The sequence below is a fragment of the Monopterus albus genome, unplaced genomic scaffold, assembly GCF_001952655.1.
Source record: "Monopterus albus unplaced genomic scaffold, M_albus_1.0 scaffold303.1, whole genome shotgun sequence".
Lineage (NCBI taxonomy): Eukaryota > Metazoa > Chordata > Actinopteri > Synbranchiformes > Synbranchidae > Monopterus > Monopterus albus.
In genome coordinates this window covers 348877-372928 of record NW_018128183.1, presented here as the reverse complement: position 1 = coordinate 372928, position 24052 = coordinate 348877, and the positions used below count along the sequence as shown (strand labels likewise).

The following is a 24052-nucleotide window of genomic DNA, read 5'->3' as shown; positions in this document are numbered from 1 at the left end:
GATCGGCTCGAACACAGGGGTGAGCGAGTCACAAAAATATGACGGACCCAGGTGGCTGACTTCAGTGCAAGCAGTGCTAAGTTTAATTACAGTGAACTATAACAAGGAAATGAATAATCAGGTAGAAGTGGGACTGGGTGTCGAGCTGCAGAAGTGAATACAGTCAGTGGCTGAATAATGAGAAGACCGGGCTGCGGACGACGCTGGGACTCACTGAGAAGCGACAGAGGCGAGGAGGAATGAAACAATGGAGCTAAAGACTGGAACAGAGCTAGGGTGACAAAACGTGAAGATACTATACAATAAAAGAGAACGGGGAAAAAAAACGGGCCTGATAACACTAGAAAGAACTGGCAGGGGAGTGAACGTAGAGCAGGGAATAAATAGGGAGAACTAATCAGATGCAGCTGGTGGTAATCAGGGGATATGAAGCAGGTGTGTCGGATAACGTAATCAAGGTAAGGGAGCAAAAACAGAGTGAGGGGAGTGAGAAGGCAGGCGCAGCCGGGCAAACCTGACAAAAACACCAGATCTCCATTATGGTTGGTGTTTACTTAACCCACACCAAATATCTATGTTTAGCTCGATACATACAACCAATTAATTTTTTACTGTACTTCAACACAGGTGTTGAAAATGTCTCCCCAGGGTAAAGGGAAAAACTGGTGGTGTCCAAAAATCATTCACTACCATAAAGTTGATTAGCATTTTTACCATTATGTCATGTTGTCTCGAGGCGTTGTAGGAATTATTACACATTATGGCAGAAGTTATACCAAATATTTTATCTTATGGGGGTACCAGGTGCCTTTATCTTATTTTATCTTTTATCATATGTGCGAGCGGTGGTCACTGATTTGGGTGTTAAAATAGACTCCGATTTGAAAATGGAGAGCCAGATAAATGCGGTCGTAAAATCTGGATTTTTCTATTTAAGGCAGTTAGTGAAACTAAAACCCTTTTTGTCGTGGCAGCATTTGGAGACAGTGATCCATGCGTTTGTTACATCACGTATAGATTACTGTAATGCACTGTACGCTAGAGTTAGTCAAGCGGGTCTTACCCGCCTCCAGAGGGTCCAGAATGCTGCCGCTCGGTTATTGGTTGGGGGGCGTAAGAGGGACCACATAACGCCAGTACTGGCATCTCTCCATTGGCTTCCGGTGTGTTTTAGGGTTCGTTTTAAGATTCTTTTATTTGTTTATAAGTCCTTATGGGCTGGCACCATCCTATCTCGTGGAACTTTTGTGTCCGTATAATCCGTCGCGGTGCCTTAGATCAGCTGATCAGCTTCTTCTGGAGGCACCGAGGGCTAGGTGGAAAACTAGGGGGGATAGAGCCTTCGCTGTGGTGGGTCCAAACCTGTGGAATGCTTTGCCTCTTTATATTAGGCAGGCCCCCTCGTTGTCTATTTTTAAGTCTTATTTGAAGACCTACTTGTATTCATTGGCGTTTGGCCAGGAATGAGACTCTGTCTGTAGTGTTACAGTGTTTGTTTTATTATTTATAGTTTTTTATGTGGTGATTTTAGATTTGTATGGTATGTTAAGCGCTTTGGTCAGCTGTGCTGTGGTAAAGCGCTATATAAATAAAGTTGTGATTTGAGAGTTATGAGCTCTGAAACAAAGCAATGTCTACATGTTATCTTGGGATTCTATGCATAGGTCTGCTGGCTGTGACCAATTTAAACAAATGGTGCCTCTTTTATGAGTCCTGAAGAGGAGAAATGATCTAATAATTTACAAGGAAAAAAAAGGACAGGGTTAGATTTGTGCTGCAGAAATATGCTTTTTTAAAATTTTACGATAGTGTTAATCATCTCACAACTCATCCCTTGTGGGCATCCTCACCCTAAGATTTGGAACATCTGCCTTATCGAGTTGGTTCAAAGTATCCCACTATTCAGTAAAAAGTGGCATACAACTGATGGTCACTATCCAACTAACATATATTATGCACCAGTAGATAAAAGGAATAGCGGGAATAGTTTTCAAAGTAGAGTTTTTTAAACCCATAAAGTCTCCAGTACAACTGGCAGTAAATAGTGACAATGTAAATAATTTCAGACCCGATCAATGACGAGGTGAAATGTAGAAACTTCACTTCACTTCAGTTTAGTTGGGTGTGTGTGTGTGTGTGTGTGTGTGTTCCAGGACTGAACTCTGTGACACTGTCTGCGGTGCTCAAATGTGAGTGGACAGTGTGCAGTACCTGCTGCTGATCTGTGTGGCTGTTGTGCCTCATGGGAAAATGCAGCACAGGCCAAAAGACTCTCAGACTGCCTGAGTCTATCATACACAATGCATGATGGCAAGAGGTTCTTGGTTAGTGACAACTCGCTGTACACTATATTTTTACATTTGGCAGAGCTTAGTTTGTACAAGCACAAGTCTGCGGCGCTGTCCATGGTGCTGAAATGTGAGCGCACAGTGTGCAGTACTTTGTTAGTGACAACTGGCTCTACATTATATTTTTACATTCATTGCAAAATAATTTGATGACAGATAAAAAAAAATTGCATTTCTATAAAAAAAAAGAAGGTCAAATCAATGCAACAACCTTCCACTGATCTATAAGTCTTTGTGCAACAATTCATAAACTCAAAAAGTGTTCAAAAACATTGTAAAAGCTAAATACAAACTAAAGGTCTGATATATCCTCATGTTTGTGCACTTGAAAAATCTTATTTGCTAATCAGTTGATATAATGTACTGACACAATGAACTAGTGCAGTATGTGCATAATTAACATTTCTTTATTGTCTGGCTTGTTTGAAAATGCTCTAATTTTGTTTTATCAGAAGGGTGGTTACAATAAGCTCCAGCTACTTCATCAGCAATTACTGAAATCTCTTTTTGGTATTTGTTCATTTGGCAGTTAAACACAAATCAATCATTTAGAAGAGACAAATAGTGGCAACATTTCTGTGCATTTTATAGACAGCATCCTGTTGCATTGCATAGCCTTTGTTATGTACATAATGCCCTGTACGCTGGACTTGGTCAATCCGGGATTGCCCGCCTCCAGAGGATCCAGAATGCTGTCGCTCGGTTATTGGTTGGGGGGCGTAAGAGGGATCACATAACGCCAGTACTGGCATCTCTCCACTGGCTTCCGGTGCGTTTCAGGGTTAGTTTTAAGATTCTTTTATTTGTTTCTAAATCCTTAAATGGGCTGGCACCATCTTATCTTGTGGAACTTTTGAGTCCATATAACCCGTCGCGGTGCCTCAGATCAGCAGATAAGCTTCTTCTGGAGGCACCGAGGGCCAGGCGGAAAACTAGGGGGGGATAGAGCCTTTGCTGTGGTTGGTCCAAAACTGTGGAATGCCTTGCCGCTTTATATTAGGCAGGCCCCCTCCCTGTCTACTTTTAAGTCTTATTTGAAGACTCACTTGTATTCATTGGCGTTTGGCCAGGAATGAGACTCTGTCTGTAGTGTTAGTGTCTATATTATTGTTTATAGTTTTTTATGTGTTGTTTTTATATTTGCATGATATGTTAAGTATTTGGTCAGCTGTGCTGTGGTAAAGCGCTATATAAATAAAGTTGAGTTGAGTTGAGTTGAGTACTTGGTCATATAAGAGGATTTCACAGATAAATGTTTCTGCTTCTCCATCACAGTTAAATACCGTATACTACAAGTAATTCAGCCAGCATGTGCTGCTGCACATCACAAGATGTGATTTATCTATAGAAGCACATATATGTACCTGTGTGTTGGGATTCCATGAACTGAACTTAACTTCCTGTCATTAGTACCCAGTATCAGCTTGAACCCAGCAGCTACATTAGTAGTAACGAGTTACAGCCATTATACTAACACATTGAGTTTCTCCTGCATGAACACATCAGCAGACTTGTTCTAACAGAGTAGGAGGCCTTTGGATAACCTCCTGCTCTCTTTATCTAACTATTCATCCCTCCTTTCTTTTAATCTCTCCCTTTTATCTTTCACTCTCTGCCCTCACTAGTGTTGTGGGAGGCACTGTGGGCAGCAGGACTCAGCAGACGGAGCCTGTGTGTGTGTCCAGGATGAGCACTTTGCATTCGCTCAGGCCAACTCAGCTTCAGAAGCCCTGAAGAGATGGTCTTTTGAGTTGCAGTAAAAGAGTGTCTGTGTGTGTGTAAGACAGAGGACAAAATGGAGAGAGGCAGATGAGAAGTAGGTCAAGAAAAAGCAACATACCTGATAATTCTCAATCAGCAGTACATGTGTACACATTTGGACACACTTTCCCATTCAATTCAATGGGAAAGTGTGTCCAAACCTTTCACTGGTACTGTATGTGCATGTGTTTGTGTGTATGTCTGTTTTTGTTTTGTGAATAATTATATGTACCAACAAGTGCTATTATGTGTGCATTTGCACTGTGAGGGGGACCAGAGCCATTATTCATCCCTAGACAGCTGAATGCTGCTTTTCGCTGCGTGCCTCACAAGTTGCCCCACACGACCTTTGATCTGCCTGTATCTTATTTCTCATTATCTGTGGTTACACAGACAATAGTTATTCAATCAGATTGAAATCATCCTGAAGAGAGATTCCAAATGAAATGTTTACATGGACACTGATCTGATAAGATGTGCATTTACATGCTATAAGCCTTTAATCACAATATAACCTTGCATGAATTTACACTGTGACAACTTAGACCACTCTGTTTGTTTTTAACTCATTCTCTTGCAAGATGTTCACTTTACTGATGACTGGCTCTTCATGGTCTTACAAAAATGTATATGAATATCAGATAAATTATGCAAATACTCTTTCTCTTCACCAAAAAAAGTGTCACTGTAGTACACACCAACAACATTATAACTATGGCCACAGATCAGTGGGTTTTGCTGCCTCCATGTTTCTGTCCCTCCCTGGACAACACTTAATGTTAACCCCACATTGGGCAAACATGTGCAGAAAGGATATATTTATTCCAACAACAAACTATTGGATCAAGTGTTTACATGGCCAATGTTTTCCTAGTGAACGGACTATCAAAGGTTTGCACCATCTCTCTCCTTCTGATTGGGCCGGGCCAGTCTGTCCCAATTGACATGGTTACATGATGCGTTTTTATTCTGATTGGGCTATTATTCTGATTATTAGTGGAATATTAGGGTCCATGTAAACACAGCTAGTGTCATTTTATATACACAGGCAGCCTGAGAACACAGTCTATTCCAATGTCCATGGACAAAAGCAACATGGGTAGATCAGATTCTTATAAACCCACACTGTTTCATTGTTTTCTTCTTTCTGTAAGTGAAAAATGGAGTAAAAATGATCCCTTTTTAAAAATAGAACAAGAATGTAATATCTATTTAACTTGGTTAAATACTACAATTCAATAAATTCTTGCAACAATGCACTACCCTACTCCAGTACTCGTGCTTATTTCTGTTTCACAGCATTGCTCTCATCAACAACATACTAACAGGATAGCTGACCACGCTGCCCTGAAATGGCCAACTTAGCAGTTCAGAATGTGAACTGTATCAATAAACTGGGGACTGAATTATAAAAGGCAAATGCACTGAGAACTGCAAACGATTTATGACTATTACCTTCTGGTGTACATTATGTGAAAAGGCTGAATCTTATTCAGGTTGTGCTAAAAAACCACTGGTAAAGCACAGCTGTACAATAATACCAACTAAACTAACCTAAGAGTAAAGATTAGTCAAATAAACATCACAATGCCAAATCAATATCCAGCTATCAAACCAGAAAATATGGTTATGTTATGAAAAACATTTTTGGCAACTAAATAGCTTTTAAATTCATATTTAAAGCTGCAACCCGCTACATTCATCATGTCCATAGTATGCCAAACATTGTGGAGCCTCTTGTGTCCGATTTGTTGTCCGGGTAATGAACACAAACATAAATTCCAATACCAAGGTGTTTGCATTGTCAGCCACAACAGCTGTGACCCAGCAGAACCAAACATAATTCTTAAGCATCCAAATGGCTCTTTATGCATCTCTATGTTTGTTAGCTAGTCACTACGTTTGTCTGATTGCTGTTTGGTGCTGGGTGGGACGTTTTCAGTGGGTTAATCAGAGCTTTTATGCTGAAAACAGTTGCAGTTTAAGTTAAAATGTCCTTTAAACAGGTTTCAAAACTTCTGCACTTGATAGACAAGCTGGAATAGAGATTTCAAGAAGTCATTTGCACTGGAAGCACAAAAGAATGCACGATTCTCAGCACGCCTTGGAACCGCTCCTGCACCTGTGGGTGGGAGGTTTTTAATAGAATGTTTAATTGATTTGACCAGGTGTAACCAACTCCATCAAATCCCATTAGATGTACTTCATCGATGCTGGAGTTAAATCAGATGATATCCCAGATTGTGCTGGGGCGCTGCTAGAGAAGCCAAGCCAAAAGAACAAGGACAGTCAAAGCCTGAGAGCTTATTATTTAAGTACTGTTGTAAAGTCAGTTCACTCTCCTGAGGATAAAAAGATCATTTAAATGGACTGTCTACAGCTAAATCCTATTTCTGCCTTCATTGCTCATCCAAAGTACATGGTGATGACTGGGGAGTTCAGGTAGGAGGTGGGTGATACCAGAGAAAGAGAGAGGGAGAAGAGTGGAGAGCAAAATGGTAAAGTAGGAATGTGAAGTGAAGGAGAAGATGAATGAAAAGTGTGGCAATGCACAGGCTGATGCAGGGCTTTCATTTCACTCCTCCACATATGCTAACTCTGCTTTGTACTGTCTTTGTATCACAGAGGGATAGGGATAACACAAAATGTTGTCAGCCTCTACTACTACAACAGCCAGCCATTAGTACAAATGACATGGCTAGAGAGAAAAACGGGGGACAGGAGAGTCAATCAAGCCAGTGGCCCACATGACTCTCTTTCTTGTGTCTTCAATCTAAATTCTGCTCATCTTAAACTTTCTGCCTTCCCTGGTTCTCATCCACTCTTCATTTCAGTGTTTCTCACTAACCACATCGGCTCTTCAGCAGCTCTCTGAAAGCTTCAAAATCAGGGATCAATATCATAACCTGCCAGTGTCTCAGTCATGTAACCACTTTATGAAACTGCTGTATTAACCTGCACGGTGCACAGGGCACAATGCCCGAGTCCGCTTGAAGAGGTGGTCTTGAGCACGATTTGAGTACGGTTCAGGGGAGATGTGAATGCAACTGTGCTCAAACAAGGAAGTGACCTGCTATCTGACATCATAACTATTCAACTTGGTCAGTTTAAATATTAGCAAACATGGCTGAGAAAGGATCTCAGAAGTAAAATGTTTGCTTGGAATCTAGGCCAACGAAAACCTTCAAAGACAACTAGATACTACACACAAACACTCAGTCTTTACATGCACATGGAACAGAAATAAATACCACCCAGTTGATGCTGCTGCTTCTTGGCGGACTGCAAACCAACCACATGCCTAATGCCACTTACTGTATCGGACAGTTTACAAACGCAAGTGTGCTGGGGCACAGAGCGGTGTTATTAATGTGAAAGCAGACCTGCGGGGGAGAGGGGACAGTATGAAACAATCGTGCCTAATGTGAAAACAGTCTAAGTTCAAACAAATCTGGACCTAGACCTTCACCTTAACAATAACCCATTTACTCCATCCATTCACTGGATTTAAGATGAGGAAATTACACCAGACAAAACATAGGCACAGTGGCAATTCCCTAAAATCCTCCCAGGAACAGCAAGGGTGGTGGAGAGTGAAGTGTAAAGTAAAAGGGGTGAAAGGGGCATTTGTCTGCTATTACAGCCTGCTAACTAACCAGCTAGAGAGGTAACCAAGTGTTACTTCTCGGACCAAGAAGCATTTTATTGTTAGTTGCTAGATTAAGGGGATTTTGGAGGAGTTTACACCACCCTGGCCAACGTTACCTGAGATAGCGGTACATTTGCCAGACACACCAGTTCTCCTCCTAAAAAACCTCTTCTCTTGCAATGTCAGGAGTAAAAAACACAGATTTAAATCACTCAGACCAAGAAGCATTTTATTGTTAGATTAAGGGGATTTTGGAGGAGTTTACACCACCCTGGCCAACGTTACCTGAGATAGCGGTACATTTGCCAGACACACCAGTTCTCCTCCTAAAAAACCTCTTCTCTTGCAATGTCAGGAGTAAAAAACACAGATTTAAATCACATACACTTGGCAGCATTTTCAGCCAGTTCACAAAGCTGGCGTTAGCTGAATTAGCTACTGTATGTAGATGCAGCCGATAAAATCTTGTCATTTCAACTAAATCATGAAACAAGTGTTCCAAAAAGTGTTTCAAGTACTAAATCTGACACATTATCACTAAAGTATAATGCACATACTGCATGTGCTGTGCACAAACAAAAATCTTCCATGGCAATGATAACTATTTTTAACAACATCTCCAAAAATATTGAAATATTTTCTACAATTTTTTCTGATTTCTCTTTATGCTCAATTTGATTTTTGACTGAGCAGCGGTTATGATATATTTATATCCATTTCATTCACATATTATGAAACAATTATCCAGAATTCTAAGGTTTTGTTATAAGACCAAATTTAGGTTTACAAAACACAGAAATATTTATCACAGCCTGAGCTTGACCTCTTTGAACAGAAGGTTTCCACAGATATGCCTGAAACATTTTGCACTTGGCCACCATCAGCCACATTGGATTGAGGGTGTCAGCAACCAAATCATTTTTGTAATACAAAACAGTACAGTACCTACTGTTACAACATTGCTAAGGGTCTACTGATATTATCCCCAAGTGGTTTGGAGATCTCTATCATTATAATCTAACCCAGAATGGAGTTAATGCAAATGTGGACACCATGCATGAAACAGATGTAATTTTCTTTGATTAGTGAATGATGATGCCAATAGGACACATTCCAATTGTGACTACACTGTCCTGTTATGTTCCTTGCCTTTCGTCATGTTATGATAATGTTGCACGTTATCATCAAATGCAATTTGAGAGCGGCAATCTACAATAGTGCGCAGGTACTCGCTACTTTCCCCCCATAATCATGAACTCACGGGTGGTGTAGGCAAGTATCAAGCAGTGGGCAGAAAATTGGTAATGGTGCACTGTAACTGAATTCATCTCTGCTGAATAGCTGAGCACTTTGAATACAATGAGAATTACACTTTAATGATGTAAAATCTTAGTTTAGACTCGCATTTCAAAACTTTAAAAACCATATCCAATTATACAACTTTTGTGCATCCCACACACCAGAAGTAATTTCACACATAATCTGCTCTCAAATCCAAACACACCCTCCTAAATTTGAAAGTAATAGTCCATCACACACCACACAAGAGAATGATCCAATTTTGACAAAGCTGTCTCTCTCTTTCACACCCACAGACACAGTGTCAGTAGTTCTGGACACATTTCTAATAACCTTTCCTCCATTTCAACTGTCCATCAAACCTTCATGCTACACACAGCAGTCAGCAATTTAGAAACTCCTTGCCCCTCCTCCTTTCAGATCACGTCTCATATTGAATATTGTAGGTCTGTGCTGAAAGGAGTGATACTATCTTTTACAAAGATAGAGTTTTATCATCCCTAGGGAACAGTCTTGACATGTCATACATGTTAAATGCTTTCTGTCTTAAGCTAAACACCGAATATTTTCATTTTTCGCATATCTAAAATGTCAAACCTAAGAGTTTACAGTATCTGGAAATACTACAAAGGCAGCTAGATCTGCTGTTTTAGTCTTCACGATCATAAATAAGCACTTAGAGTCCACACAATGACACATGCATGTGCATCCACATGCAACCAGCACATTCTCAACAGTGCCACTTAAAGGGCTATCTACCGGTGTGTAAGTACATTTAATGGTTCATAATACCTTTTAATGCTACCTGGAATTTAATTTAAGGCCAGTTAAAGATGCTAAACCAAGTGAAAACAGAACGAACGATTCTCAAACAGAACGAAAGCTATGATGGATGTAAATGGGGTTTACATTTACACCTGCCTAATAAAACACATGGGTCAAGAAAGTGTTAAAGAACTACGTTGCCATCTTAATCCTGTAACCTATATTTCTGTTGTGAGAAGCATGGGGTAAGCTAATAATCAGATTGAACTGCAATTTACGCCCACTTTTTTTCTGCCTGACAATGTGCTTGTGTTAGCCCATGTTTTTGATGGAACGGGGGATAATTTGGTTTTGTCGTGCTCTAATCAATTAGTGGCCAGTGATGTATTCAGATGATAGTGGTTGCCATCAACAGCTAATATTTTCATGCTAATAATAAAGTTTGACACAAATATTGAATTTGTCATTTTTATTCAAGGGCTTTTTCTTGTCATCATTTTAATTAAGGCAGCTTTTCAACTGTTTCTCCAACTTTGGGGAACAGCTGGTCCAACATCGAACCTAGTGAAATTGTTTATCAAATCAGACAAATGTGGAACATTTCAGAGATATGGAACCAGGGTAGGCCTTAGAAGAGGTACTGTAAAAACAACACTGCTTCTTTTTCCATTCACGTTATAGCAAAACTATGTAGAGCACAGAGTAGAGAGGAGAAAAATGAACAAATGAGAGGGAGCAGGGATGAGGTGAAACATGAGTTGAGGTGTAAAAAAAAAAAAAAAGCAAAGATGGACTTGGTCTGTAAGAGCTGGAGTACAGGCTGGATAGGGCCTTCTGTTCTGACCCCCATCTTCCATAAAATGACAACTACCTAGAGATGCCTGACATAAAAAAAAAACATGGGTATGTGATACAGTGTGTGCATGTGAGGGAGGCAGAAAGACAGTGGATGTTTCATGAATGCTCTGGGTGCTACAGTACACACACCCATACTACATGTAACAACAATTGTTCATTCTAGAGGAAGCATACTGAGCTTGCAGAAAGATCTATTTTCTCCCACCATCATCCATTTTTGTTCTGTAGAGGGTATGAAGTTGGGCTGGCAGGAGAAAGAGATGACGTAAAGAAAGAATGGAGCAGAATAATCAAGGTTTTTTTTTCTGGCATCAGAAGCAATGTATATTATATTTCTACTGCAGCTTGCCAGCACCCTTCTATTTCATTCCATTATTTATCTGTTTGTTTTTATCTCTTTTATTTATTCATCTCTAGCCCTTTGGTGATGGCGGTGATGCAGTGCAGGCCTCAGCCGCCTGGTGCATTATTGTGTTAGTATCGAACCCTTTGTTGGTGAATCTCCTCAGAAAATTGAAATAATGCAGAATGAGGAGATCTGAGAGTTTGAGTGCATGGAAATAGATGAAGTATCAGATAGAATAATTTATAAGCCCCCCCCCCAGCTTGCACCCTGCAGCTCAGACCATGAAGCACAGCACAGCACTGTCAGTGCAGAGGTTAGCAATTCAAATCTTGGAGGATAACTGGCAAAACCAATGTATACCCTCCTTGAACAGGATGAATTGAGGAGAACTAACAGCTTAAAAGGCACTTTGCAACAGCTTATCGGTGTTAAACCCCAGCCTACCACCAATAAAGTAATTCTTAGAGTGGTGCACTCTCTCAGATTTCTAAAGAGCTATGGTTATTTGATTGCTGAAAACTTGTCTAAGCATGCACATGGGGACTGTAGATTGGTTGGGCAAAGTGCAAATGAAGGGCGAACAGCCCTAAGCCAATCAGAGTGTCACATGGATGAGTCATATTATACAAAACTTCTCTTCAAGAAATTATTCATCTAAAGTTTGCCTTCCAGTCTTGGTAAATTATGGAAAACCTAATATTTTCAGGAATAATGGAAGAATAGGGTGAATATTTCTTATTATGTGGATGGACAACTTGTGTAAAATTAGTAAAAAGCCTGGCCCAGGCAGTTAAAACAGAAATTTGCATGTGCAAGTGGAATAAAGTCACTAATGTTAGTTAAAGGACAGGTGGATGCTATATAGCCAGTGAAAATACTACACAGTTGGTGTTCATAATATAGTACACAGCCAAGACAATCCTTCACAAATCCAAAACAGCTCTTGCTAACATAAAAGCAGCTGGTTCTCCATTTTATCTATGGCCTAACTGCAGAAAGCACAACTGTATCAGATCCTACACTATGTGTGAGTAAGCATTTACAGTAAGTTCCTATTTGCTGGGTCCAGCTACTCTGACTTATTCACATGAAGCCTTGTTCTGTGTTAACAGCTGCTGACTGCTGAGAGAAACATGAGGTTTGTCTGCGGACCTTGGGCAGCACTAGCAGCCGGTCCTTTCCTCCCTTTCCGTTGTCCATCGATCCAGCGTGACTCTGCAGGAGCTAGATGAAAACCTCTTGCTATGATTTATGGGATGTCATCTCCAGGGTAACCGGTGGAACCACTCCCACTATGCATTTGGTGAGGGAGCAACCTGCCAGAAGGTAAAACCAGTTCCCCTGTGTCCTAAAGCCTGATATCGTTGACTAACCGCAGGAAAAGTAATACAATCCAGTGACCATCTATTTATTCCAATAGAGATACAAAGAAGGAAAAGCCAGGTCCACCCTTCATTATGACTGCCTCTTAACAGTAAGAACTGTTTTATAAGTTGTTAGCTAGTTCATGATATGCAGTGTTGTTAGCAGCATATTTATTTTATTTTAGCAGATTTTAATGATGATCCACTAAGTATGCTGAGAACAATGTTAAAAGCTGAAATGCTGATACACTGAGAACAGGATTTTCCCTACCACAGAAATGCATTGGCGCAGAGCTTAAGTGATTCCCCAGAGCGCCTAAGCTGAGTGAATGTAAGAAGGCAACATATCAGCATGAATGTCAAAACAACAGTGAATTATACGCAATGAAAAATAAAGGGGTGACTTGATCTCAAAATGAATCATAAGCTGGCAAGAGGAGTGACCTCTGGCACCTCAGTCAACAATCAGTGTTTGAACGAAGGTCTCGCAACGTCCCAACACAAAGTCTAGCAAATCAGAGATTTTTTGCAAAATTTATGATGTGTTAGGGCAACGCCGACCAACAGAGCACAGATTACTTTTCTGTTCATAACATTTTTGACATATTGGATTGAAGCATATTCATTAAATATCACAGCTAACATTAGCATAATGACTTTCACAGTCAATTTTGTGAAGTAGCGAACTATTAGTTTTTAGTTTTACTACCAGTAAAACACAGATTTTTTTAACTGCTACTTCAAGTTGTCTGTGAAGAAGAGACAACACATAGGCCGCTGCCCTCCTCATTTGACACGACCCCCCACCCCCCTATGGTTTTCCAAACACAAGCAGCCAGTGCCACACCCTGTTCTCATCTCAAAGTTGTGACTGACAGCAGGCTGTGATCTGCTAGGTACCAATGTGTTGTGTGTTATAACCCTCGTCCAAGGATGTACGACTCTACAATCATGTAATCTGACATAGTGACCATCGTATCAGACAAACAAATCATCTAGTCTGAACCAGTTATAACTTAGTCAACGGTAGTTACAGCCTTTGATATGGTTAGCCTTCACAAAGAATACATGACGTCTTTAACATTGTTGGGGAGTAATACTGGTCAAAGTTAACAATACAGACAGCATAAAAAAATAAAACAAAAAAACTAAAATCTTCATTTGCATCTTCAGTTAACTAACTGATAACGAGAAGAATAATTTTGTATTACTGTAAATTTTTTGTTTTGTTCCATTTCTTGGTTTGTTTTCAGATTATTACAAATTCAGAACGCATTTGTTAATGACTGCCACAGAAAAATACAAAAAAGACGCATATAACTGTTACTTACTACAATCTTAAATATGAATTAAGAAGCAATGAGTAAGCACCAAATTTTAATGTGTTTATCTATGAACAAACATTCATGTCAGTGTTGTACTTTCATTCATTTACACTGATGACAGCATTAAGATTTTATTCTGCAGGATTAAGCCAGATTTAAGATTTTTAAGGATCCTGTTTTAAGGGAACCCTAAAAAAGGATACAAGTAAAAGGCCTCAGGAGATGGAGAGATGCAGTGTTTTAGAACTAAGAATAGAAGTGGAGTCAACAGCATGGCAAGGGAAAACTGAAGATGTGGATGTGTGTGGTTATATGAGTGAGGATGTTTAACTTTGTGGTGTGAGTAAAGCTGATGGTCACAAAGGTTGTGTGATGGCTGGTATTTGGTCTCCTGCCCAAAAGCTTTCTCCTCTCCTAACCCCTCTATATTTTCTCTCCTCTGGTCACACTCTCCTCACTTACCCTCTCTTCTCTACTTGTTCCTTCTCCTGTACTTTCCTCATGACCCCTCTCTTTTCATTTTCTTTCCTCTAATCTCATTTCTTCTTTTCACCTTGTTTCCCATCCTCTCCACTGTTCTCCTTGTTGCCTGTTCTCAGCTTGTTATGCTCTTCTTTCCTCATTTCCTCTCCTCTCCTTTTGTTTTCTCTCCTTTCCTCGCCTCCTGCTCTCTTCTTATTTGCTCTCGTCCCCATTCATCACCTCTTTGCCTGGGCTGCTGTAAAAAATGACTTCAAAATCAATGCAGGAAGAGAAGCAGGGGGAAAGAGGAGCAAAGACAGGCAGACCCTGGGGTTGCTAGAGAGTGCTGAGGCCAGCAATATCATCTCTGACTTGACCACCATAAATATACCAGCAATGATGATGAATGATGAGGAGGGAAACAAGTTGAGATGTTGCCTGCTTTGGTTATTTACAGTGCAATAAATGGGGATGTAATTACAGGTGTTTTGCAATGAAGACAGTATCTTTTGATTTACACACACACCGAGACAGCGACTGTGTATTAAGATGACAATGTAAAGTGGAATGTTGATGCTTTGTGTTGATGAATGAAGGTCACTATCAAAGGTACAGTATCTTACATGTATGACATTTCCAGAGAGTGCACTTTACACCAATAGGACAGTGTGTAAACAAGCAGCTGCGCGTGCGGGTATACCTCTGTGTTATGGCACTTGCATAGCACCATCCATCTCTGAAAACAGGGAAAAGAAAAAAGCAGTGTGACAAAGTCCAGTGACTCAAGACCTGATGTATAGTGTTGTGTTCTGTGTATGCCCGAGGAGCTATAAGTAGTACTGATGGGGTGTTGAGGGCTGAGGCTGCGGTGTCGGAGAAGGACGAACACTGAGCTGTGAGAATCTAAAAAAAGCCCAATCAAGTGATGGTGGCGCTGAAAGGGAGACTGAAATGTGTTAGAGGCAAATGTTGAGAGTGGAAATTAGTGTCTCATCACTCTCCTGTGATACACAATGTGAAAATATGAAACAAAGATCAATACACAGACACACACAGGCACATGCACTGATATCGATATTGTCAAAGCAGATGATGGGGTCTTCTTTTCTAGCTCAGTTTTTGTTCATACTCGCATTTGCAGAATAACCGTTTGTCCACAGTATGATAATGAGACTCCAATTCAAAACTGCTTTCTGAAGGTCACCGGTTGTCTGAGGTCAGTTTATAATAAGACACATTTTCTGCATGTGAAACCTGCCAACATGATTCTTCTAACAGCCTTTTCTCTGTAAAAAAAATACACTGACTTTGTGCAGCTTATATTAGCAAGATAGGAATAAAAAAGACAAATGTGAACATGTCTTGCAATATCCTAAGGAAGGGGAGGGGGGGAGTTAAAGAGAGGAGTGAGGGAAGTCTATAGTCTTCATGTCACACCTGTCGACAAAATGGAAATAATTCTCTCATTTCTCACATACTCTATCTAATAGTAGTGCAGGCAGACAAAAGTGTCTGAGGTATCATCTGAGTGATAGAAAAGGGTTCTTGACAGCAAAAAAAAAAAAAAGAAGTAGGAAAAGTCAAATGTCACCTAATCCTTTTCTCATAAAGCACCTTCAGTTCTGGTCATTGTTCTCTTGCTTTATAACACCTTGAATGGGATGGAATGTAAAACCAGGGAAGGGTAATTGAAAAATTCTTTAACCCTCCATAGATTATTTTGCAAATTGTTTCTTTGTCACATAATCCCCCGCACATGGCCCATCCTAAAACTCACCGTCATTATCTACAAGAAACATATTTATGGTGCTGAGAGTAACGGATGGACTTAGAAAAGAATTCACATACTTACTAGAGTTTCCCAGACATTTTTCCACATTAAGTGAACTTCCCTCGACTCCTCTCCCCTAAAATGTGTTCCTAATTGATTGTTCAATAAACCCTTCCCCTGAACAGCAATTGTCCAATCATAGTTTAACAAGCATAACTAGACATGGCAGGCCTGTCAAGCTTTGGATTTCTCCACATGTTGAAGCGGTGTGCATGGGGCTGTAGTTAGAGAGATAAGCAGCTAAAGAGGGTTGTGCTAGACTGAAGTAACAGCCTGGTCTTTGTCTTTATACTTTTAACACTAGAGCTAATAAGCTCAACACTGCAATACAAGAATGCCATTTTATTTTAGTATCACAAATTCTCTGATGTTTCTACCTTCGTTTGAACTCAAAGACCAATTTTTTTTACAAGGATTACTAAGAATTTCCAGTGGTAAGTCTGCCCCTGTTAAATATATACAGGATACGCTGCAGAAGAACGGGGAACTTTACAGGCATGGCAACAGTAATTAAGGGGTGCGGGTTTAGAGAACAGTCAATTATCTCCTCACGGTTCTTGTGCTTACCCACTAAATCCCTCATCTCCCACACTACACCAGCACTTCATTTAACACTGTCCACTTACCATCCTCCGTGGGCACATAGATATTGAGGTAGAGGCAGTCCTCGCTCTGGTTCTGGATGTACCCTGCTGCCACATCCAGGTTGTCTGTGAACCACACAGGCAGCATTATCTCTGGCAGCACCCCGTGGACATTCTGAGGACACACGGGAGCAAACTGGGTGGCGTTGCGTATTTCCTGCCAGGATCCTGGGGCTTCGGGCGGCTGAAAGCGGCGGTCGCCAATGGGCGCTGTGGCGTAGGGGACACCAAGGTACTGCTCCACAGGACCCAGGATCTCATTGTTCAAATCCTTCTTGATGCCTCTGAGCTTGCCGTAGTTTGTGGAGACTACGGGGTGTTTGGAGGGGTCTGTCTTCTGGCTTGAGGCCAGGCTGAAGAGCAGGATGAGGCCCAGGGCACCCATCAGGCACCAGTTTGTCATAAAAGTAAGGGAGTGTGTCCTGGATGACAAACCCCACTGCCTTTGTTTACTTGGAGCAAGTGGAAGGGGGTACACGACTGGATTCATGCTGTTCATCCAGCCACTCCTGGTCTGTTGTGGACTATATCTGTCTTTTTTGTGGATTATAATCAACAAGCTTAAAGGTAAAGCATAAGACAGGGAATAAAACAAGGGAAGCAGCCAAATCCTTAAAGACAGCAAGAGGCTCTTTTGGAGATTTGATCAAAACCAGCACTGCGCGAAGGTGAGATGGAGGAGAACACAGGTGATCAGGGGAAAGAAGGGTCAGCCCTTGGTGTGGGTGCCAGGTCAGTGTTGATTCTGAGCAACAGCAATGCAGAACACTTCCCCAGCCATGGTTCTGTTCCGTTCCATCCCTACTGGTCTTCTGTTATCCAAATTATTTGACGTTTTCAGCAGCCACTGAACTCTGCAGAATTAGACAGAAAAAGAAGGAGGGTCGAGATTTAAAGGAGGACAGTGATACACAGAGAGGAAAACCGAATGAGAGAAGAGGAGGCAAAGGGGGATGAGGGAGAGAGAAAGATAAGTGATATTATAGCTTTTCTGAAACAGAAATATATTTTATTAATATCAGTGCAACATTTTCCCATCAACTGTTTCCTGAAATGAAAGCAGTGGAAATAAAAATCACATGCTAAATGTAGAGATAGTGTTGTTGAGATCAAGTCAATAGGTTTCATTTTGGTGATATTTCATGTGGTGATCATCGTGTTTCCCTTCCCTTCATTAAATCTCAGGCTGACAAATGCAGTTCTGCTGCATGTAGAAAAACAACTCACACAAATGCAAACATTCTGATTACATTTTACTTCCTCTGGTTTTTCTAACATGACCCGACTCATGGAACTCTCATGTAAACTACAGGTTGTGTGCACATTTCTACATGACTCTCCCTGTGTAACACACATGAAAACCCTAAACTGGACTGTGCAAGGACATGCACCTAATCCTCCTCCTGGTGAACAGTGTTGAACCTGTCAATTTATACACACACCCCTCCCTAGAGAGCTAATGTAGTCACACCACTTCACAAGTGTTCATCCAACAACACTGCTACTGATTGCTCCTTAAATGTATGGTCACTCATTTCTAAAAAGGCTTCAATGCTGGTTCTGGAGATAACAGTACAGTGGACAGTGTGGAGGAGTCGTTGAGGCTAGACACTCGGGTGAGCCTTTCACTGCCCAGTAAAGTCAAAGGTCAGTAAAATGCGGCTGTAAGCAGCTTACAACAGCCTTTCCAGCTACATGCAGAGCACAAAGACACACACATTCACACAGTAAGACTTACACATGAATGATAGCCCGTACACTGTACACTCATTCATGTAATCTACTGCACAAATGTGTAAACCCTCATGTAACAAACAGAGTCAGGAATGCATGAGGCATGGAGGAGATTAGAGCATCATAGCATCGTTGGGTGGTGTTATGTCATGGTACAGGACACAAACCCCAGCTGTAATGAAGACTGAAAAGGAAAAAGACAAATCTCTTAAGTTCTCACACTATTTCAGTCTTAACTGATTTTTAAATTCACCATTACCTCTTCCTCTCTTTCATGCTCTCTTGCTTTATCACTGTGCTATAATTGTCCTGTTTTTAGAAATCATTAACTGAATTATTGCACTGCCTGCACCCAGCGAAGCGCCCTTGTTTTTGTTGTTTTCTTCCACTGCCAATAAAGCCCCTTGAATGTGAAAGTATGTGATTTAAGTGTCTTGAGGCAGATAATTAAAGTCTATAGGGTGATGAGGGGGCGACAAGTCTTGCTCACACTCATGTAAGACATACAAATAAGGAGACTCATTGAAGTAAAAAAAAAAAAGTTTCTTCTGTACAAGCTTTTTGACAGGGGATATACTATAGCTTGTGGGGAGAAGTCTGGTGAAAACACATTTGTGTTCTTTCAGACAGTGGTAGCTGTGAGCGAGTCTGTAGCATCTGCAACCGCTCATTGTCTTGTTTTGGTACATCGCGTTCAGCCTAAGTATACTGGCGCCAGCCTTTATTCCTCTCGGTATGGACTTGTTGTTCTGCCCACGCGCCAATGTGCGTGTCTGGTTGTGTATCCTTTAACAGAGAATCAGGCGGCACGATGTGTGCTCCAATTAGACCATGGAGAGTCTAGAGACCAGCCTGCTTAGCAGTGCGCACAGGGACAAGCCCTCCACCCACTCACACCCACACACACCACAACATTTACCATTAAACTTTCATCATCCAAAACGCACTGGGAGAGAGAAAAAGCAGAGATGAAGAGGCAGTGGGGAAAAAAGGAGTGAAAGACAAATGAGAGATGAAACGTGAGAATGTATATGGAAAGAAAACTGGCCCTGGTGTTAATGAAAAGCTTCTCTCTGGTCGGCAGAGACCCTTCAGAGTCCTTGAGTAAAAGCAACATGAAGTGCTGCTTCACTGACACTGGCCTCTCTCAGAGAGGTGAGTGTAATGGACCCACGTGCACAGGCTCTGGGAGGGGGTCAAATGGACTCCCCTCGCACCTCAAGCCTGGGCAGGTGCAGAGGGCAGCAGATGCCCAAACAAGCAAGGATCGCTGGTAAAAATCCAAGGCCCTGGCAAGTGTGTGTGTGCCTGAAGGGACCTCCAGAATGTCGGGGTGCATCTGAGTGTTTAATTGCTAATTGGCTCAATTAGAGGGCGTAATTGGTCCAGCTTTGCTGTGAGCAGTGGGAGAGCTTAAGTGATTGATGAAGCAGAGAGTAAAAGACTATGGGAAAGACGATGGGGGGGCTAGTGGGAGGAGAGCCGAGCAGGGCTACCGAGCCATATAGGAGATATCCATCGGAGTGTGTGCACGTGGCTTTTGGAATGCAGGCAGCACACACCATCACACTTACAAACACAGATTTAAAAGACAGGTTTTCCAGAAATACACTCTGTGCATGCATGCATGCAACGCTATCACACACACATTGATGCACACTCATCCATGATTCATGTCATCAGGAGGATGTTTTCCCTTGACCCCAGGAGGCAGAGAGGAGGGAAAACCTTACCAGTCACTCAGTGGCAGACCATCAGTGCAAACCTCACCCTACCTGCACCTTTCCTTCATCTCCCATCCTCTGTCCCTTAGATTTTCTCAGGCTGTACTGCTACAAAGTCAAGTGACTAAGAACAAAAAGTGGTAAAAATGGTTCCATACAACAACGCTCAAGTGGGAGGACAAACCAGGCCTTTAGCAGACCTTTTTTATGCCCAGCCATGCACAACGTGGAGGTGGAGAGGTATCATGGCACCACATTTCTGGAGGGTAAGGCCCAAATTTGCAACCTCTTACCCTCAAACCCTCAGAGAAGTATGTTGGTCATTCATCTATCAAGCAGATGTAGTCAAACTGGGATATCAGGCTGTGGGCCAGACCCAGCTGTCAAACATTTTAATCTGTAAATTATGGGCTTTTGTTGCTTAATTCATTTACCTGAAATGTCTCCTAGCCTGTTAACCAATTCCAACAGACAGTACAGTAATGTTCTGATTATCAGACCCACAGCCAGGCTATAACAATGTCACCATTGCTCAATACTGTCGATATCCCATCTGCTGCAAAGACATTTGCACTGTGAAAAAAAGAGGAAAGTCAACAGTGAATGCTGGACATATAACAGAGAACGGACATCTAAAACAGTCTCACTAACACAGAAGAAAGCAGAAGGAGTGATCTGTAGGAGCCTGTTAAACAGTGCAACATCAGACACCATTTTTCCAGCATCTACACTAAGAGAACTGTTTTAAAAGTGAAGAGAAAATTTAGGCAGCTTAAGGTCTTGCCAGCTTGCAAGCTCAGCAAGTTAATGCATGTTTACAATGCAGCGTACAATTCAGGAGTAGGTAAACAATCTGAAACACATTTTCTCTCACAAGATAGTAAATCACAGCGAACCATTTAGTAAAAGGAAGAGAAAGACTGTACAGCCATTTAGTGCAGTGATAAACAAGGGCTTGACTGTTCAGATACAAACGGGTCACTATTTTTTTCTACATCTATTTAAACAAACACCAAAATTTTGAGAAACTCATTCACTTTTTTGCAGAAAGTTGTATCAGAAGACTGACACTGCTGTATGCTACTATGTTTTTTTTGTTATTATTGATATGCCTGTTATTTTATAACCAATCCATTAGTCTGTGGAAGATTTTGGGAAAAATGTGTCACAACTTCACAGAGTCCAAGGTGATGTTTTATTTGAACCCAAACCTGTTCAGTTTGAAATTGAAAAATTAATCCATCATCAGAACAGTTTCCATTATTTCATTGTTTCCTTATATTTTACTGACTTGTCATCTCAACTCTACATACAGCCGCTAGAAAAACACAGCTTGCCTTTTTCACACTTTTCACTTTTATACAAATTAAACATATGACAAACAACGTGATAATTAGCTAACTTCAGAAGTACTTTGTTACCTTTTACCAGAGCCAGGCATTTCCTCATTTCTAGTCTCTAAGCCAAGCTAATATAACCAAACCAAAAAAAACAATAACAATGCTACAAGATGTCAAGCAGCACCACAGATCATAAGGGAACTGCGGAGCTGGGTGATTATTCTCTATGGGTCCATCAATGCTAGTGACACTTCTTCTCATTAAACTCGCAGCACGCAAGCGAACAGGCGCATTTTCCTCCAACGTGATATTCAGTTAACTTTGCACTAGTTGTAGTTGTTGTGAGGTTAATTATGCAGGATTATATTTAATTGACATATTTTGGAAAACGCGAGTTCTCTGTGGGGGAGTGTTACAACAAACAGGTCAGCAAACCCATCAGAAGGATATATCACCTGCTGAAAATACTACAAGACGTGAACCGAGTAAAACCTGAATCTAATTAACAGCCGCAGTCCAAATGAATTATTATAAGCTTAACAATTAAAAACAGAGCTAATTAAATTGCATTATACTTTGCAGGTGTTCTTATTGTGTCTTTTTTGTATATGCGTGAACAATTTTCCTCTTCATTAATTAAGTGTAACCAGAGATTGTATTGCAAAAATTAAAACTTCTTTCCTTTGCTGATCTCTACCCGACACCAGACTTTGACGTTGTTGCTATAAGGAGGAGAGTTGCTCATTTTAAGACAGGAATTACATTAAGTGCTTATGATTTCATGTTTTCACCAGCTATTCGGTTATCTGTAAGAGCTATGAGAAGTGTTCAGCACCGCTTGTAAGTGCTGTGACAGAGGCTTCCTCCAATTAACCTGTTTTCAATCTTCCGTATAAAGGTCATGTCTCTGCTCATCTCGAGACGAAGTGTGACCACTGAGCGTGACTAAAATTGTACTTCATTTTAGAGGAAATGAACATTATTTCTTTAATGTTTCTAAAGACTGGTTGGGGGTTTTAATTAGATGAGTCTCTGGAAGGAAATCGTATACAAAAAGGAGAGGCATTTTCATATACTAGTGTTCTACTGTAAAGTTTGTAATTAGTTCTTACTCTTGACTAATCTAATCTTAACAAAGTGAGTGATAATCTGAGAGGTGTTTCTTTGTACTCAAAGGGTGTGCATTTGGTTGAAAAGAAAAATACTGCACCAAGAAATGGGTGACACTTTAAAATTGTCTGACTGTGTTACTGATATAACCCATGTATTCTGGGGGAGACTGTAGAGCAGTCGTCTCCCAACCGGAGGGTTGAAGGTTCGAATCACGGTGCCTGCAGTCCACATGTCGAGGTGTCCTTGGGCAAGACACCAAACCCCCAAGTTGCCATCGGTTTGAGTTGGTGCCGCTGATGGCTGTGCTGGTTCTGTACTGGAAACAAATTCCTTGTGTGCAACATACTTGGCCAAATAAAGGTGATTATTCTGGTACAAATACCAAACTTCCTTTCTTGGTATTTTACTTTTAAATAAGTAATTCATCAAAACCCTGTTTTTAATTAACATACTGTAAGAACTGAAATTTCTCAAATGCAAGTAGATCAGCCTACATTTGGCTGGAACTTGTTGAACTAAATGGCACAGTGAGTGTCTGGGGGACGGCCTCTAATGAAGATTTGTGCCTTACAACATGGTTGGATGTACTACTACAGTTTGAGCATACCCCCACCTTAACTGCTACAGGACAAGTGTCCTGTATTGATTCACACATTTCGAGTGACAACTGGCAAACAGAGCTTCATAAGGCAAATAAGAGGGAGTAGCAAAACACATTGCTGAATTTTCCTAATCAGCCTGGAGATCACGCTCTTCAAATCAACTCCATCACTTTCCTGTCACATAGCTTTCCCCAGCACAGCCTGAATCCCACTAAAACCAATCCTACCCACTTCTACTTCAATGGAGCCACAGAATCACTCACTACAACCTCCCCTGTAATCGTTTGCCATCTCTGCCTCAATCAGTCTGCCGATACATCAAGTTGCACGCAGGTGAATGCACAAATGCAAAAACCTACACAGTATATTTACCATGTTAATGTGCAGCCAAGCGCACACACACACACCCCCACACAGAAATACATTACGCTCATTATATTCTCAAGGCTTTCAAAGTGACAGCCTTTGAATCAGTACAGCTCATTTATTTTCACATTTGCTAATTGGTACATCAAAGCTGAGGCAGGAAAATTGGGCACAAACATCAATGTGTCCCTTTCAGTGTGTGTGTGTGTGTTTGTCCATGCACAAATATTTTCCTGCATTTATACATTTTGCAAAAACATGATGTAGTTTGGAGTGTGTCCGTATGTCTTCAGTGCTGTGGTGTTTTTAACTGTGCAGCAGTTTGATGTGTTGATCACGAAGTAATTTTGAGGGCATGGTTGAGTGGATGCTGAGTGACTAAATAGAAAAGGGCCATTTCATCTCTACAGATACTGCATTACTGCTCCTATATGGGGCAGACCAAAGTGTGTGTGTGTGTTTTCCATTCTGCTGAGAGCCAAAGACAAAAGAGCCGGCGGGTGGGCAGATCAGTGCTCACT

The 24052-nt window shown here is 41.1% G+C and overlaps 1 protein-coding gene across 1 annotated transcript in view; it reads right to left on the bottom strand.

Moving 5' to 3' along the window:
• nlgn2a (neuroligin 2a) overlaps positions 1-24052 on the bottom strand; it is a 186585-nt gene that overhangs the window by 104163 nt on the left and 58370 nt on the right. The window contains exon 2 of the mRNA XM_020623522.1: positions 16635-17506. Coding sequence (XP_020479178.1) covers positions 16635-17151 — 517 coding nt within the window. The 5' untranslated portion in view covers positions 17152-17506. The remainder of the gene's footprint in view (positions 1-16634; positions 17507-24052) is intronic.